The 18406-nt window shown below is 45.0% G+C and overlaps 1 protein-coding gene across 1 annotated transcript in view; it reads right to left on the minus strand.

The window, feature by feature from the left end:
- Positions 1 to 394: 394 nt before the first annotated feature.
- Positions 395 to 18406, minus strand: part of LOC311149749 (serine/threonine-protein kinase WNK2-like) — a 68978-nt gene continuing 50966 nt past the window's right edge. The window contains exons 15-29 of the mRNA XM_084186961.1: positions 13311 to 13646; positions 12198 to 12247; positions 11322 to 11484; positions 11119 to 11235; positions 10299 to 10469; positions 9886 to 9937; positions 9182 to 9280; positions 8006 to 8781; positions 7561 to 7612; positions 7341 to 7414; positions 6465 to 7102; positions 5912 to 6144; positions 5418 to 5636; positions 1284 to 1582; positions 395 to 1114 (exon numbers count right to left, since the gene is read on the minus strand). Coding sequence (XP_084043087.1) covers positions 794 to 1114; positions 1284 to 1582; positions 5418 to 5636; positions 5912 to 6144; positions 6465 to 7102; positions 7341 to 7414; positions 7561 to 7612; positions 8006 to 8781; positions 9182 to 9280; positions 9886 to 9937; positions 10299 to 10469; positions 11119 to 11235; positions 11322 to 11484; positions 12198 to 12247; positions 13311 to 13646 — 3600 coding nt within the window. The 3' untranslated portion in view covers positions 395 to 793. The remainder of the gene's footprint in view (positions 1115 to 1283; positions 1583 to 5417; positions 5637 to 5911; positions 6145 to 6464; positions 7103 to 7340; positions 7415 to 7560; positions 7613 to 8005; positions 8782 to 9181; positions 9281 to 9885; positions 9938 to 10298; positions 10470 to 11118; positions 11236 to 11321; positions 11485 to 12197; positions 12248 to 13310; positions 13647 to 18406) is intronic.

Raw genomic sequence — 18406 nt, forward strand, 5'->3', positions numbered from 1 at the left:
ACACTAATTTATGGTAAATAATGCAGGCAACTTCAAAAGGCACATTTCTCTGCAGGGGAAAAAAACAATAGATTCACAGGGAATAATAAATTACATAGGATGAAGAAGCAATAATCCAAGCCACAGCTCCATACTACTTGTCAGACATAGAGAACTGATAGGGTATACTGGTTGTTGGGGTGGGATGTGGGGGGTCCGTGGGTGGCCTTCGATAATCTTATTGGATTCCTCATGTCTAACTCATTGTTAGGAATAATTATGGTCCAAATCAGATGTTAGCTCCTATATTTATTGAAGATGATATTAATCCTATACATTAAAATGGCCAATTTGTGTGCAATTAATTAGCTTAATTTCTCAGAGATCAAATTATACTTCAACTAAATGTTTCAGGAATGCTAATCTTATCCGTTTCTAACTACATAAATTATTTTAGCACAATCTGAGATGGTGGTTGTCGAAATCCTCTTTCTTGTGCTTTGAGGTGGAACGACCCATAAGCCATTTGTTGGTGCATCTAAATGTGTAGACCCTACTTTATTCTATTTTCTGGCCCATCACCCCATTAAAAGTGATTAGAGTTTGATTTCATTACAATTGTAACCCTTGAGTGAGAACCAGGGGGGACAGAGTGGAGTTAGGTTATCAGCACAGAATTAGGTAAGACCTGTTAGTTAGACAGTCCTGATGTGAGGGTGCTGGGATAGAGGGGAAAGTCGGGGGCAGTCTGTTTTAAGCGTCAGGTGCGATGGGGTGGGGGTTTACTCGGTGCAGGAAAGTGCTGTCTGTCACATTAGGTAGTCCTGGTGTTAAGGCCGTTCTCAGGGCTGTGCAGGGTAAGGGGGTATGCCTGCAACCCTGGGTTGGCCATGGTGGGGTAGGGCATCCCTCCCGTTGCCCCCATCATCCCCACAGGGCTGGACATACTAGACCACTGCTGGGGGTACAGGGGGCCGGGCACAACCCCTCCAAAAGGACCTGCTGGTACCAGGTACCCGGGCTGGAGCATGGCAGAGGGGTTGGAGCCCAGGTCAGTGGGCATGGCTGGGCCTACAGCTGTCAGCGGGCAGGACAGAGGCAGCTGGAACTTGTTTGGAAGGATGGCACATCTCACCTGGAAGAACCAAAAGGGGATGTTTAACATTGTGTACATGGACTTTTGTCAACTGTTTTTCGCATGAAAATGTAAAAGAGAGCGAGGTAAGCTGCAACTTCCAAAAGTGTTTTATCACACTGGTGATACTCTTCTTCAGACTTTTGATGTGTTTTTCTATGCCATTTACCTCCTGTGTGGCTCCTCCCAGGGGCGTGGCTCGGACCTCCAGGTCCTGCCTGCGTCTCTGCTGTTTGATCTGGTTCAGAGAGGGCCGTGGCTGATTGGCCGCCAGCGTCTCCTTCGTCCAATCATCTACCAGCTTGTGCAGGTCATCCGTGAAGGTGCCTGGCTTCTTGTTGTTGCTGTTGTTCGTCTGGACCTGAGCTAGCGCCGCCATTGGTTGAGGAGATGATGAAGGGGTGGGAACAGCTGGTGGCTGTTGCTGATTGGACACTGTCTGAGTTGCACTGGCGCCGTGAGAAGACCCTAGAACAGAAATATTTGTAAACTCTGCCCAGTTAGACCCTACTGATGGAATCGATTGGCTGCTGTTTGTTAGGCCTTTTACAGTTGTCCATTATGGCACTTTTAACTACCTTCAGCCTGTATATTTACTCAAATATCAAATAGGCCAACTACAATTGGTTTCTTTGTTTTTCAGTGGACCTCAAAAAGGTCCCTTTGATTGGTAATCGTTTTCTGGAGAAAGTTGAAATGTGATCTCATTTTACTGGTCAGCAAATGTTATTTCTTTCCTCAAACCTAGCAGCCAAAGGATTACAGCATGGTTGAATCCCAACCACCCACCCACCCAACCGATCCACCACAGTAAGACAAACAGAAACCATTAACGCTAATACAAACAACCAAGTCACATTGTTCAGCGCACTGACATTTAGGCCAAACACTGCCATGCACTACCAAATACAAAAAACGATTCAAATCAATCTATGGTGACACTCCTTGTGCAACAGTGCCCAACATTTTCAACAACATCTGCCATGTTTTATTTCCGGTGCCAAACTCAACACGTGAATATAAACGGGTGCTCATGCAAACAGAAAAAAAGAGCGAAGACAGAGAAAGAAGAAAGTAAATGAGATAGTTACTACTACTGCGCTCTTTGCCTAGACATAGTCGTTTCAGTGTGGACCCTATAAGAAGGTAAAACAGCACAGAGACAGAAACAGTTAGGCCGGGACACACTAAACACCACAGGTCTCTGGACAAGCTGCTTCAAAGCCACACACAGCTATCAAATCAGTTAGGGAGAGAGAGGAGAGGAAGAAAGGAGTGGAGAGGAGAGAAGGAGAAGGGGGTTTAAAATCAGTGAGACATAATGGGAGTGGGGGAAAGACTAGCTCCTATTCAATTGTGCGGTCATTCCAAAACATTAACGGAAATAAAATAAACGAGGCACAGAACAGAAAGAGAGATCTAGGCCCTGGGTATGGTGGTAGAGTACAGTACAGGGGGTTTAAAGAAGACTGGTCCACAGTAAGGTGGGGCAGGTCAACACTGTACCTGAACAGACCTTCACATTCTATGCTCCTAGTATCCTTGTCCTGTCCTATTGTCATGTCTCAAACTTTTCTTTAAACTTACTTGGAATAAGTCATTGTTTCAGTAATACTGTCAATATTTTAGGCTCCAGGCTTGTATTATTTACATTTTTACATGGTATGTTAAAGGTTACAATGGAAAATACAACTCTACAATGCAGTGTTGATAGTAAAGCTATGCTGTTCTCATATATATTTTGGATGAGTAGAGAGCTGAATCACAGAATCATCAATACTGTAATTACTTGAGTAACAAGTCCCCTGAAGCTCATTTCTAAAAACAGTTCAACTACCAGTAAGTACAACAATGCCTGTGAAACATAACAAAGGAACCAAAAAAATCAAAACTGAAGAGCACAGAGATACTATAGCCGGAGCACATCAGTCAGCACTTATCAAGACATGCAGGTAAAGCGGGAGAAGAAGAAGAGGAGGAGAAAGTAGATAATATTGATGATACAGCCCTTTTGCAGGAGCCAGTCTCCATCAGTGCCCTGCCTGCACCATGCACCGTCCTCCCAGTCCAAATATGAGAGACAGAGAGAGGGACCGCAACCAACACAAGCCTCTCTGGAACCTGGCTGGGCTATCAGGGGGAGGGCTGGCTTTTCTCTTGGTATACAGAGGGGTTGTGGGCCGATGCGCCTCAATTCGAGATATATAATTAAGGAAGTGAGTAAATGAAAACACACACACATAGGATACACTCTCACTCAGGTTTCGGATCTAGCATCGCCCATGTTTGGAGAAGACTAGCTCTATGACAATACAGTATCCCAGCTAACAATTCTAGGGAGGAGAGAATATTTTTGTAATGTAACCCATAATGTTCCCATAATGTTTGAGTGTCCAGTTTTTCGTTAGATCGAATGTTCCTTTTAACTATGTTAGCAAAAACCTTCTGAGAACCTTTTTACCATGTTTTGGTGTTAAAGTTAGAACATCCCCTTAATGTCAAGGAGAACTTATCTAGAATGTGGTTTCAATGTTGTCAGAATATACAACATTAATGTTCTAGGCGTGTTTTATGGGAGGTTGCAATAACATTAATGTGTCCAGTTTTCAGAGGGTTATGAGAATATTCCAACGTTCCACCAAACATACACTGAACATGGTTGCCAATATTAATATTCTAGACACGTTTCATGAGAATGTTGCAAGAACATTCCTGTGTCCAGTTTTGTGAGGGTTAGGAGAATATTCCATCAACGTCACATCAAACATACACAGAACATGGTTGCTGTGTATGTTTGGTGGGACGTTGATGGAATATTCTCCTAACCCACAGAAAACAGGACACATTAATATTCTTGGAACATACTCATTTAACGTGTCTAGAACATTAATATCTTATATTCTGAGAACATGGTAACCACGTTCTGGGGTAAGTTCTATTTGACATTAAAGGAATATTCTCTTGGAAATATTCCTTGCACATCACGGGAACATTCCTATGAAAACGTTAGTTAATTACCTAATGAGACTCTTAAGGGAAGGTTCTCTAAAGTTGTGGGAATATTTGTTGTTAGCTGGGATGCTTTTGGAGTCTGTTTAAAGCAGTGCACAAAGCGTTTGTATGGAGGGAGGTCTAAACCCAAAACAACTTATGGCTGAGGGGAGAAAGCTATGAAGACAAAACAAAAAATGGCTTGTGTTAGGGACACAAAATGGCCAACATATGCTTGTGTTGGGGACAGGGAGTGGTGAAGAGCGTGAGGAAGAGGGGGGAGGATCCACTATCTAAAAACATACAAAAGAACAATCTGGTCGAGAGAAAAGATAAAGAGGTGAAATAAAGAGAGGAGAGAGGGATGGGATGTGTGAGGAAAAGTAGAAAACAACAAATACAAACAGATGGACAGAGACACGGGTCCACTGAGGAATCTAGCACGTGGTTTGCTACTAGATTTATAGGTCACTCTCTCTGATGTTTGGTGGTATACCGTCCAGCCTGTCAAAATTAATATAACAGGGAAGAAGAGAAGAAACAAAGAGAGACACTTCTGTAAAAGTGCACAGAGACTTGGGATGAGAAACCCCCACCACTAACAGCAGCAGCACCAGTACAGGGTACAGCCACATGGGCTAAACCAGCAACAGGAGACCGCCCTCACATTCACTATAGGGACAAGTTGTCACTATACACTGGTCTGAGAGCAGGTTACCTTTCCCCAATCCATCCGGAACTTTACCATGAGGAGAGTTAAACTGATCTGGGACCAGTGCTTGAATATAGCTTCCATTGACACCTCAGCAGTCATGCAGTAAGTGGCAGTATTTTGGCACAGGGGACATGTGTGGTGCAACTCTCACCTTATGTATATTTGCCTAAAAAAATTTGCTTTGGATGAAAGACTGACAGACATGACTATTTGCAATGCAGCAATTACCATGTCCCCTTATGAGACCTCCGATGTAGGCAGCTTAGAATATTAGAGTTTAGAATATTACAGCAGATTAAGCTGATGGTCTTGTGTTGGTCTTGTTCAGGTGTTCCTCAGGACAAATGAGTGTGTTTGAGTATGTGTCCACACCTCAGTGAGTGACACGTGTTTGGGCGTGTTTGCTTTTGGTATATTGATTGAATCCTGTGTGTGTGTGTGTGTGTGTGTGTGTGTGTGTGTGTGTGTGTGTGTGTGTGTGACGCATTCTTAGGTACGGATATGCACCAAATGTGTGTGATATTCGTCAATGTGGATGTGTACTGTGTGTGCTATGCCACAGTGTGTATACCTTGTCCTTTATGTATGTGTAGGTACCTTGCCCTGGGCCTTCGTGTGTGGCCATGCCGCCACCATAGATGCTGTCAGAGGAGAGGGAGCCCTTGAGGGAGCAGGGCTGCTGGGTTTGGACGGGCTCTGGGGCCGTGCTGGGCAGAGTGCTGCTGGTACTACTGCTGCTGCCACTGGAGCGGGCCAAGCCGTCAGACACAATGGAGCTCTTAGCTGGAGAGCCAGACAAGCCCGGTGCACTCTCACCTTCAGAGAGAAATACTGGATAAGCCATAGAGCCAGCTTTATGGTGAATTGGGGATACATTTTTCTTTATTATTACCACATTTCCAATCCTCCCAAATCTGCCTCAAGACTCATTTCCCATTTCTCAGGACTGCTCACAAACACACCTTTCTCTCGCTCCCCTCACACTCACATTTTTCACTCTTTCCCTCCTCACTCACACCTATCCTCATCCCCCTCTATCAATCACACCTCTCTCCCCTCTTCTTACCACAGTCTGACACATCCACACACACCTTTCCTCTCACCGGCAGTGGTGGCGTTCAGGTTGTTTTTCAGCTGCTGCACCGTGGGGTTGAGCAGCTTGCCCGCCTTCAGCTTGTGTTTACTGGCCCTGCGTCTGCGGCCACTAGGGGGCGCAGCGTGCAGCAGGCCTAAACCAGGCGGCAGGGCTTTCCCCAGCTCTTTATACAGACGCTCTATCTCACTCCTCTGGAACGCCTGCAGCTCTGAGATCTCCTTTATGTGTCTGGGGAGGAAGATAAAATGTACATGCAATAATATAGAAGAATGTTTTCCATTTCTCTCCAACTGGGGGAGGAACTGTTGTTTATATTGACTCGTACAATTTTAAAATGTCACTAACTTAGTAGTAATAATAATAACTAGCAGTTAAACCTCTCTGCAGTGTTTAATGGGCTACAAACCTATCCAGGGCTATGAAGGTTACAGTGGTTGATAGTTTGCTATATTTCCATGGGTTAACATTGACCCTGTGCATGTATGAATTCATATTTGTGTGTGTGTATTTGTGTTTGTGTTTGTGTGTGTGTGTGTGTGTTCACATACCTTTCCCTCAGCCTCTGCAACTCCTTCCTCATGTCCGCGTCCTCAAACTCAGAATCGTTGTCACTGCTGACATACGATGCGTGGCCGGGTCCAGGCGGCGAGAGGGCGTGGCCGTTCGCTACCACGGGTTGCCGGCTCGGCGAATCAGAGCTATGCACACTGCTGCTGCGGCCCGTGCGGCGCAGGAAGGCCACCGCCCTCTTCATGAGGTCACTTCCGCTGTGTTCCGAGAGTGCTTGGGTCGGAGGCTTGTGGTGTGCAGGGGGAGGGGCTAAACTACTGGTGTCCTCCTCCCCCGACTCAGAGTCGAAGTGGAAGGAGTAGTTGGTAGCAGCGTCAGCAGTGCGGGCGCGTGGGAGCAGGGTGGGGGTGGCGTTGGGGCTGGAGGTGTCCTGGTAGAAGTCTGGGGGGGCTGAGTAGCGGTGGCTACAGTGAGGTTTGGGGGCGTTTTCCGGCCCCTCTTCGGTGGTTATCACTGAGAACCTGCCCACGGCCAAACACCCCTGGTCTCGCCGTCCCTCCCCCTCAGCTGCAGCGTGAGAGTCCCCCGAGCCACTAGAGGGAGCCGTGGAGCTGCAGGTGCTGCGACTTCTGCCCTTCTCTAAACGACGGATGACATCCGGAGGAGTGGGGACGATCTGGAGGTGGAGTTAAGACCATGATCAAATTGAAACTTAATAAACTATTTAAATATTTAATATCGTATTGAATAAACTGATTCCATTGTTTACTAGATCTAAATCTTGAGAACAATATTACATACGTCAAAAGAATAATTCCATTTAATAAAATAAAAGTCAACTTTGGTTTACTCAAGATAGTTTGTCTCTCATTTCAGAATGTTTAGCTATGGTAAAGTGAGATGAAGAAAGTTACCTGAAAACGGCTCTTGGAGCCATAGGAACTGGAACTGCCCATAAAGTCTATTCTGTTCAGCACTCCTTTACAGGCTTGACAAAATATTGAAACATTAAAACATTTGAATCACTTTAGGGTCTACCCTAAATAGTCAGAAATGGATACAAATCCAAATAGACACACAATACATAGGATAATATAATTTAATATAAAAAGTGTGTTTTGGGATGTTATTTACCTGCAGAGTCTCTCAGGGTATCCAAACTATCTGTACGCTCAGGGATCTGAGGCTGAGAGCGGAAAGAAAGGGGGGGAAACTATTTGGTCAATAGTATATGAGGGTTACAGGGTGTTTGTCTAGCCATTGTCCTTCTCTGACCCCTGCCGTGTCTAAATATATCAATTACCATCCCACCCACACAACCCGCATCAGGGCCCATCAGAGATCAAACTGCCATGGGTGCAGAGTATAATGGATTATCTGGCCAGCAACCCTGAGCTCTACTTCCTCTGCTAAACGTAGTATCAGTCTCACTAAAGGCAGAGTTATAATTGGCAGTGATTACAGTCAATGGCTGAATCAATTTCACATGAGGGATTCACACACAGACCCAGACATCAGATCAAACGCTGCGGCTGCCCTAATCGGAATACGCATGCGCACACACACAGTGCATCTTTACCAGCAGCTCTCCCTTCCTGGGGAGCCCCTCCTCTGTGGTGGTCTGGCTGTCAGAGACAGGGGGAGAGCTAACCCCCTCTGTGCTAGAGCCCTGGAGGTCTGAGGCAGTGCTGGAGGGAGCAGATGGGGCGTACTCCTGGTACAGCAGGTTCCTCAGCTTCTCATCCAGAGTCTTGATGGTGCGGTCCACAAATTCCACCCTGGGGGGGCCCTCTCCGTCAGACTCCCCCAGGCCCCCACCACCTCCACTCCCGGATCCACCAGGTCCATCCTGCTGCTGGAAGGCCTGCTGGGCGGGACTCTGGGGCTGTGACGGTGTTGTGGCTCCACCTCCTCCACCCACCATGCTGGGTGTGGCGTAGGGCTGCTGCAAGACCACTGGTTGGTGGGAGCCCAGCGGAGGGGGCGGGTCTCCTGACAGGCTGGCCCCCTGATTGGGTAGACAGGAGGAAGTGCCGCTTGCCCCTTTATGTCCCGCCCCATTCACGTCCAGGGACACAGGTGGAACGATGGGGCAACATGGGATGTCTGTTACCATGGAGACACAGGGCGCGTGGCGGCCCATGGCAGCAGTGGTAGTATTGGTGGTGGTGGATTTGGTTCCAGAGGCCTGGGGCTGTTGCATTCTGGCCATGCCCACATTGGGGCCCTGAGGCTGGGCAGAGCTCTGAGGTGCAGGGAGGGCAGAGGGGGCTGGAGTAGGGGCTATGGTGGTCAGGGCAGGAACAGGAGGAGTAGTACTGCAGCTGGACCTAGACAATGACGTAACAGGAGCCTCTGTAGCGGAGAGAGCAGGGAAGAGAGAGAAGAGAAGGAGTTAAAGAAAGAGAAATGATGAAATAAAAGAGTGGCGTCAAGGAGATGGATGTCCTGTGGTTGTGTGAGGGTATTACATCATCACTTGTCTTCCCCCATCAGAGCTCTGTCAGTTGGAGCACAAAGCCTGCCCTTCACCACAGCTCAGAGCCACTGCAACACTGGCATTACATAACTGACCCCTACACAGCACATACAACACACACTCATTAGTTCATTCACACAGACACACACAGCACTACACAAAGACACTAATATGCTGCTTTATTCACCCAGGGTGTGTGTGTGTGTGTGTGTGTGTGTGTGTGTGTGTGTGTGTGTGTGTGTGTGTGTGTGTGTGTGTGTGTGTGTGTGTGTGTACCCTTGGCTGTAGAGGTGTCTGATGAGGTCTTCTCCCTGTCTGGCGTGGGCGTTTCGGCCACGGGGCAGATAATGAACCAGCGCTTCCCAGTGTGGAGGACTGCCAAGTACACAGAGACAAAGACACACTCATAGACACAGATCTACTAGCAACAGAATAGAGTTAGAGAATGAGAAACATGCACTCAAATTCAGATTAACTGCAAATAGAGGGAGAAAAAGAGAGATGCTCACAAATGTCTATCAACTATCAAATTATGTTCAGAGGAAGAGAATGGGGGGATAGAGAGATTGATTGGGGGAGACATGAAAAGATAGGACTGAGGGACGATAGGACAGAGAGATGTGAAAGAGAGCGATTGAGAGCTAAAGAGAGATTGAAGTCCCTATGAAACAACCAGTCACCCTCATCTCCACTCCTGACAACAATAACCTCCCAGAACATTCTAATCTGCTGTGTCTGAGGTTCACAGAGAGGCTGTAATGTGCTATGTAATGCATCTGTAGTGGGTTGAGATAAGCTAGAAGATTAGTGGTCCTGGAAGAACTCAGCGAGTGCAGGGATTTTGTTCCCGCTTATCTCTAACATACATAATTAAAACTCATTTGAAGACCATGATTAGTTGATTTTCTGAATCGATGTGTTACAGCTGGGCTTGAGCAAAAGCCTGCACACAATGTGGCCAGGAGGTAACGAAGCCTTACCGTTCTGCTGGTAAACAAGCTGTGGTGAATTAGGTGTAGCAGTCTTTGAACCCTAGAAAGGGAGAGTATCGTTATAAATGGCTGGTGCTAAAAGAGTATAACTTCTAGACAATGAAGCTTGAAAGGATTCTCTCAACAATGTCACCATGTTGGCCCCCGAATGACAAATTAGGTTAGCTAAAAGTGTCTCATCAGCAACAACGGTTCTATCGTGGCAGTGGTTTGTTGGCAGCCCTGCTCACAGTCATCTTGAGAGTGTTTTAAAGATGCCACCTGCCATCTCCCCCCATCCTGCACCCTTAACTCTCCCCCAAACTCTGTTATCCCCAAATCCCCCCAACTCTCCCCCATCCTGCACCATTACCTTTACTCCAACTCTGTTAGCCCTAAATCCCCTGTCCCCCCCTCCTCACCTCTCCCCCCAGTATGACTGCTCCGTGGCTCTGTTGAGGACTGCCCGCGTGGTCAGAGCTCCTCTCCCCCTCAGTGTCTTCACTCAGCATATCCTCAGCCTTGTCCACAATGTCCTTCAGCTGCTCTATAAACATCTCCTTCTCCAGGAGCAGGATGAAGTCATTCTCCACCTGACAGACCGAGAGAGAGACCATCCGTCAGTATTAGATCCCCTTAAAAGTTGATAATAAAAATACTTTTCTTCGATAAATATTGGACTAGGCCTACGTGAATTGAATAAGTCACTAAAAAGTGTTTGAAACCTGCCTTTCCAAAACTGGGCCAGAGGCATCAGTTTTGGAAACCTCTATAGATGTTGGGGGAATGAAACAAAAAAATTATGTGCAATAAAATATTAATCCACGTACAAAAAATGAACAGGGCTGGAATTTTTAGAGAGAGAGGAGAGAGTTTTGCTGCAATGCAGTGGAAAAGAACAGCATCATAGGGAGTTTCAGTGCCTTGAGACATGAAAGAGCATCTCCCTCACTAAGAGCTAGCAGGCAGAGAGAGCACACACACAGTTTGGGTAGCTCTGGGGCGTCGTGGAAATTTTTTGGAGCTACTCTGTGCATCTGTGTAGGTGCAGCAGCCCCACGTCACAAGTGGATGTTTATAAGGATATTCAGGACTACACAAGTTTGTGTGTGGGGGTGTCAGTCAGTGTGTCTGTGCTTGTGTTTCAAAAGCCTGTAGAAGTGTATGTAAGGAACAAATACTTTTTTTTATCCACAATTCTCATGGCTTATGTGCCATTGCAAGTGTTTCCACTAATGGTACCATGTAAGTGGCAATCTCCTCAGGTGCGTCTCCGTCCAGGTCAAACTTGAAGGTGACCATCTTGTGATTGTGGGTCTCCAGCTGACACTCCACCATCTTATCCCCTGTATTACACAACTGTACCAGGGAGGAACAGAGGTCAGAGACATGGATGTGTGGTGTGCAGATTGATCCTAGACTCTGTATGTGTGTGCTGTACTCACGTTGAGCATGCTGAGTTTGGGCTTGTTGATCTTCTCCTGGCGTGAGCGGGTGCGTGTGGAGCGGCGGTGGGGTTTCCGGACCTTCCCCTCGCCCTTCCCTGACCCGTGTGTCCCCTCATTACCGTCGCTCATCTCCTTCCCTGAGGTGGCATCTGAGTTCACACTGGGTTACAGAAGAGCGGGAGACCATGTTATGGAAAAATCAACCAACTCATGCATAAACTCAAATGCAATGGGTTGAGACAGTCCTAAAATCCTGCACTAAACCAGAGCATTGAACAGTGTGCACACTTCTCCGATATGCACTTTAAGGGTCAGCTGTGCACCAAAAGTTAACGATCTATGCATATCAAAATCAAAACTAAACCAGGTGGTGGAATGAGGGAAAGCCTGCACACACTTTCTGCTTCAAGGGAAATTGTTCATCATAAAACGATACAAGGGTCTTGTTACACACAGTTCTTAACAATTCAATTAGGGAGCAGAAACAGTATCCAGATTTCCCCGTTGCCAAATTGGTAGGCCTATATACTATAGTCCTAGACAATGGAACAGCTCAGAACACATGCCCAGAAAACCAGGCTGCATTCCCTGCGGTACACAACACTCAATCCCTCTGTTCATCTCATTCATCAACCACCACAACAAGCCTGGGCAACACTCGCTCTCTGCTAGCACTCACCAAAACCCTAAGTGAGGTCTCTGGGATGCCCGTTGCTAAGCAACTACCACTGATGCCACACCACCGAACCTCTTACCATGGTTGTTAGATTACCCTCATCCTGAGAGAGGAGGATGATAGGCATCACTGAAAAAGTCTCCTACCACACCACCAAATCTCTGCACCAGATAGCCATCAGAAGATAGCCATCCTACCTGTCGTAGGAGTAGCTGGCCCCTGAAGCCTGCTTCTCTGCACCAGGATCCTGCAGACAAAACAAAAACAAACAAACAAAGTCAGTCCAACAGGATGAAGGGCTGTTCATGCTGTGAACAGAGAGTGGGAACATGGAATGTGTCATTATTAGTTAGGTCAGAAACGGACATGAGGGAGAGTTGTGGAATATTAAGTTTCTACAACGTGTAAAAAGCACAATTTCCTATTGAGATGCATTACATTTAAAATGTTACACCGTCTATTTAAGAGTGACGACGCGCAAGAGATCTGTCAGCTTGCTATGATTATTGATCTCCTGAAAAGAAGCTATCCTTTCATTCTGTGCCCCCAAATGTTTAGATATACTGGTAAAGTTACCAGGTTGTTAGCTAGTTAGCCAATGAGATAACATGACTGATAACCGGTGCCCCCGCACATTGACTCTGTACCGGTACCCCCTGTATATGGCCTCGTTACTGTTATTGTTACTGTTATTTTACTGCTTTTACTTTTTTCTTATCTATTGTTTACTTAACACTTATTTATCTTAAAACTGCATTGTTGGTTAGGTCTTGTAAGTAAGCATTTTACTGTAAGGTCTGCACCTGTTGTATTCGGCGCATGTGACAAATACAACTTGATTTGATTTGAATAAGGTGTAAACAAATGGTTAATGTCCCGCGATTAGTTTTAGAATGGCCCACGTCATGGTTTATGCGTGATAATATGGGACAAGTTTTGGGCTAGAAACAAGCCTATTATTTGTAGCACTTTTTTTCTTTAGGGAACTCGGAAACAGTGGCACAGCGAAGCCTAATCATTACAACAATTATTATCTGGGTGATTTTTTTTCTAGGTGCACTGGTGCTCCAAAATAACAATTCCAGGTCGCACAGCAAAATATTTTAGGAGCATACGCAACCAAAAAGGCACAACTTAACCAACGGATGGTTGGGGAGGATATTTGGCGTGCAGGGATATTGGTGATGTTGTTTGAGGAACAGGTAGAGGGAGGGTCGGAGGGGCTGAGAGAAGGGAGATTTGAAGGACTGAGAGGGGGGAGATTTGAGGGCTTAGGGTGTGGACGTATAGGTCAGGTCAGTCCTCCATACCTCCAGATTGGACTCTGTTAGAGGCTGTGCCGAGGTGACCGTGGTCCCTGTGCTGCTGCTGGCACTGGCCTGGTTCTGCTGAGTCAAGCTGGTGATGGCAGGCCCAGGGCCTGCAGTCTGGGAGACAGGTGGCTGCGGCACTGGAACCTGGGGTTGGCTCTGGTTGTGGCCTTGCGCCTGAAGCTGAGACTGGGTTTGGCTGACGTTCTGCTTCAGGTCAAGCTGGGCTGCGACAGTGACTGTGCCCAGCCCACTATGTATGGGAGAGGAGAAAACTGCAGGCTGGGTAGGCTGGGAGGGGGGGAGTGGATCTGGAAGCTGGGTCTGCTGCTGGACCTGCTGAGGTAGAGGGGAACACACTAAATATATTATAGTAGGGGAGGACGCCACATGAACATGCGTTCACATTATCATGTCTACAAAAATATACACACAAAAATAATAGCTACAGTTGAAGTCGGAAGTTTACATACACTTAGGTTGGAGTCATTAAAACTCGTTTTGGCAAGTCGGTTAGGACATCTACTTTGTGGATGACACAAGTAATTTTTCAAACAATTGTTTACACACAGATTATTTCACTTAGAATCCACTGTATCACAATTCCAGTGGGTCAGAAGTTTACATACACTAAGTTGACTGTGCCTTTAAACAGCTTGGAAAATTCCAGAAAATGATGTCATGGCTTTAGAAGCTTCTGATAGGCTAATTGACGTAATTTGAGTCAATTGGAGGTGTACCTGTGGATGTATTTCAAGGCCTACATTCAAACTCAGTGCCTCTTTGCTTGACATCATGGGAAAATCAAAATAAATCAGCCAAGACCTCAGAAAATAAATTGTAGACCTCCACAAGTCTGGTTCATCCTTCGGAGCAATTTCCAAACGCCTGAAGGTACCACATTCATCTGTACAAACAATAGTACACAAGTATAAACACCATGGGACCACGCAGCCGTCATACCACTCAGGAAGGAGACGCGTTCTGTCTCCTAGAGATGAACGTACTTTGGTGCGAAAAGTGCAAATCAATCCCAGAACAACAGCAAAGGACCTTGTGAAGATGCTGGAGGGAACAGGTACAAAAGTATCTATATCCACAGTAAACGAGTCCTATATCGTCATAACCTGAAAGGCCGCTCAGCAAGGAAGAAGCCACTACTCCAAATCCGCCATAAAAAAAGCCAGACTACGGTTTGCAACTGCACATGGGGACAAAGATCCTACTTTTTGGAGAAATGTCCTATGGCCATAATGACCATAATTGTGTTTGGAGGAAAAGGGGGGTAGCTTGCAAGGCGAAGAACACCATCCCAACCGTGAAGCACCGGGCTGGCAGCATCATGCTGTGGGGGTGCTTTGCTGCAGGAGGGACTCGTGCACTTCACAAAATAGATGGCATCATAAGGAAGGAAAATTATGTGGATATATTGAAGCAACATCTCAAGACATCAGTCAGGAAGTTAAAGCTTGGTCGTAAATGGGTCTTCCAAATGGACAATGACCCCAAGCATACTTCCAAAGTTGTGGCAAAATGGCTTAAGGACAACAAAGCCAAGGTATTGGAGTGGCCATCACAAAGCCCTATAGAAAATGTGTGGGCAGAACTGAAAAGGAATGTGCGAGCAAGGAGGCCTACAAACCTGACTCAGTTATATCAGCTCTGTCAGGAGGAATGGGCCAAAATTCCCCCAACTTATTGTGGGAAGCTTGTGGAAGGCTACCCAAAACGTTTGACCCAAGTTAAACAATTTATAGGCAATGCTACCAAATACTAATTGAGTGTATGTAAACTTCTGACCCACTGGGAATGTGATGAAAGAAATAAAAGCTGAAATAAATCACTCTACTATTATTCTGACATTTCACATTCTTAAAATAAAGTGGTGATCCTAACTGACCTAAGACAGGGACTTTTTACTAGGATTATGTCAAGAATTGTGAAAAACTGAGTTTAAATGTATTTGGCGAAGGTGTATGTAAACTTCCGACTTCAACTGTAGGTATGCAAAAACACAGATGCGGTTCCCGACTCCCGTTATACCACAAAAACCTTTGTTCAATTCCAGCCCTCTTACAGTGCCTTCAGAAAGTATTCAACCCCCTTGATTTTTTTCCACATTTTGTTGTGTTACAGCCTGAATATAAAATTGATTAAATTGAGATTTGTTTTCACTGGCCTACACACAATATCCCATAATGTCAAAGTGGAATTATGTTTTTAGAAATTTAATTAGTTAATTAAAAATGAAAAGCTAAAATGTCAAGTCAATACCTATTCAACCGCTTTGTTATGGCAAGCCTAAATAAGTTCAGGATAAAACATTTGCTTAACAAGTCATAATAAGTTGCATGGACTCACTGTGTGCAATAATAGTGTTTAACATGATTTTTGAATGACTACCTCATCTCTGTACCCTACACATACAATGATCTGTAAGGTCCCGCAATCAAGCTGTGAATTTCAAACACAGATTCAACCACAAAGACCAGGGAGGTTTTCCAATGCCTCGCAAAGAAGAGCATCCATTGGTAGATGGATACAAATAAAAAAATACATTGAATATGCCTTTGAGCATGGTGAAGTTATTATTTACACTTTTGATGGTTTATCAATACACCCAGTCACTACAAAGATACAGGCGTCTCTCCTAACACAGTTGCCAGAGAGGAAGGAAACCGCTCAGGGATTTCACCATGAGGCCAGTGGTGACTTTAAAACAGTTAGAGTTAAATGGCTGTGATAGGAGAATACTAAGAATGGATCAACAACATTGTAGTTACATATTCCAAAACATATCATCCTGTTTGAAAAAAGGTATTAAAGTAATACTGCAAAAAATGTGGTAAAGCAATTAACTTTTTGTCCTGAATACAAATGTTATGTTTGGGGCAAATACAATTCAACACATTACTGAGTACCACCATCCATATTTCCAAGCATAGTCATATTATGGGTATACTTGTAATCACTAAGGACTGGGGAGTTTTTCAGGATAAAAAAGAAACGGAATGAAGCTAAGCAAAGGCAAAATCCTAGAGGAAAACCTGGTTCAGTCTGCTTCCCACCAGACTCTGGGAGATAAATTCACCTTTCAGCAGGACAATAACCTAAAACACAAGGCCAAATCTACACTGGAGTTCAGCCAGCAGGACAATAACCTAAAACACAAGGCCTAATCTACACTGGAGTTGCTTACCAAGAAGACAGTGACTGTCCCTGAGTGGCCGAGATACAGTTTTGACTTACAGTACCAGTGAAAAGTTTGGACACACCTACTGATTCAAGGGTTTTTCTTTATTTTTACTATTTTCTACATTGTAGAATAATAGTGAAGACATCAAATCTATGAAATAACACATATGGAATCATCTAGTAACCCAAAAAGTGTTAAACAAATCAAATATAAATATTTAGATTCTTCAAAGTAGCCACCCTTTGCCTTGATGACAGCTTTGCACACTCTTGGCCTTCTCTCAACCAGCTTCATAAGGAATGCTTTTCCAACAGTCTTGAAGGAGTTCCCACATATGCTGAACACTTGTTAGCTGCTTTTCCTTCACTCTGCGGTCCAACTCATCCCAAACCATCTCAATTGGGTTTTGAGGTCGGGTGATTGTGGAGGCCAGGTCATCTGATGCAGCACTCCATCACTCGCCTTCTTGGTCAAATAGCCCTTACACAGCCTGGAGGTGTATTGGGTCATTGTCCTGTTGAAAAACCAATGCTAGTCCTACTAAGCACAAACCTGATGGGATGGCGTATCGCTGCAGTATGCTGTGATAGCCATGCTGGTTAAGTGTGCCTTGAATTCTAAATAAATCACAGTGTCACCAGTAAAGCACCACCACACCTCCTCCTCCATGCTTCACGGTGGGAACCACACATGCGGAGATCATCCATTCACCTACTCTGCGTCTCACAAAGACACAGCGGTTGGAATCAGACCAAAGGATAGATTTCCACCGGTCTAATGTCCATTGCTCGTGTTTCTTGGCCCAAACAAGTCTCTTCTTCTTATTGGTGTCCTTTAGTAGTGGTTTCTTTGCAGCAATTCGACCATGAAGGCCTGATTCACGCAGTTTCCTCTGAACAGTTGATGTTGAGATGTGTCTGCTACTTGAACTCTGTGAAGCATTTATTTGGGCTACAATCTGAGGTGCAGTTAACTCTAATGAACTTATCCTCTGCAGCAGAGGTAACTCTGGGTCTTCCTTTCCTGTGGCGGTCCTCATGAGAGTCAGTTTCATCATAGCGCTTGATGGTTTTTGCGACTGCACTTGAAGAAACTTTCAAAGTTCTTGAAATTTTCCGGATTAACTGACCTTCATGTCTTAAAGTAATGATGGACTGTAGTTTCTCTTTGCTTATTTGAGCTGTTCTTGCCATAATATGGACTTGGTCTTTTACCAAATAGGGCTATCTTCTGTATACCCCCCCTACCTTGTCACAACACAACTGATTGGCTCAAATGCATTAAGAAGGAAAGAAATTCCACAAATTAACTTTTAACAAGGCACACCTGTTAATTGAAATGCATTCCAGTTGACTACCTCATGAAGCTGGTTGAGAGAATGCCAAGAGTGTGCAAAGCTGTCAGCAAGGCAAAGGGTGGCTACTTTGAAGAATCTCAAATATAAAATATATTTTGATTTGTTTAACACTTTTTTGGTTACTATATGATTCCATGTGTTATTTCATAGTTTTGATGTCTTCACTATTATTCTACAATGTAGAAAATAGTAAAAATAAAGAAAAATCCTGGAATGAGTAGGTGTTCTAAAACTTTTGACTGGTAATGTAAATCTACTTGAAAATCTATGGCAAGACTTGAAAATGGCTGCAATGATCAACAACCAACTTGACAGAGCTTGAAGAATTTTACATTGCACAATCCAGGTGTGGAAAGCCCTTAGAGACTTACCCAGAAAGACTCACAGCTGTAATCGCTACCAAAGGTTCTTCTACGAAGTATTGACTCAGGAGTGTGAAAACTTTATGCAAATTAGGTATGTATGTATTTGGGTAGATGGGTGAGAGAAAAAAATATATTTAATCAATTTTGAATTCAGGCTGTAACAACAAAATGTGGAATA

This window comes from Coregonus lavaretus (genome assembly GCF_964263955.1).
Source record: "Coregonus lavaretus genome assembly, chromosome: 22".
NCBI classification, from domain to species: Eukaryota; Metazoa; Chordata; class Actinopteri; order Salmoniformes; family Salmonidae; genus Coregonus; species Coregonus lavaretus.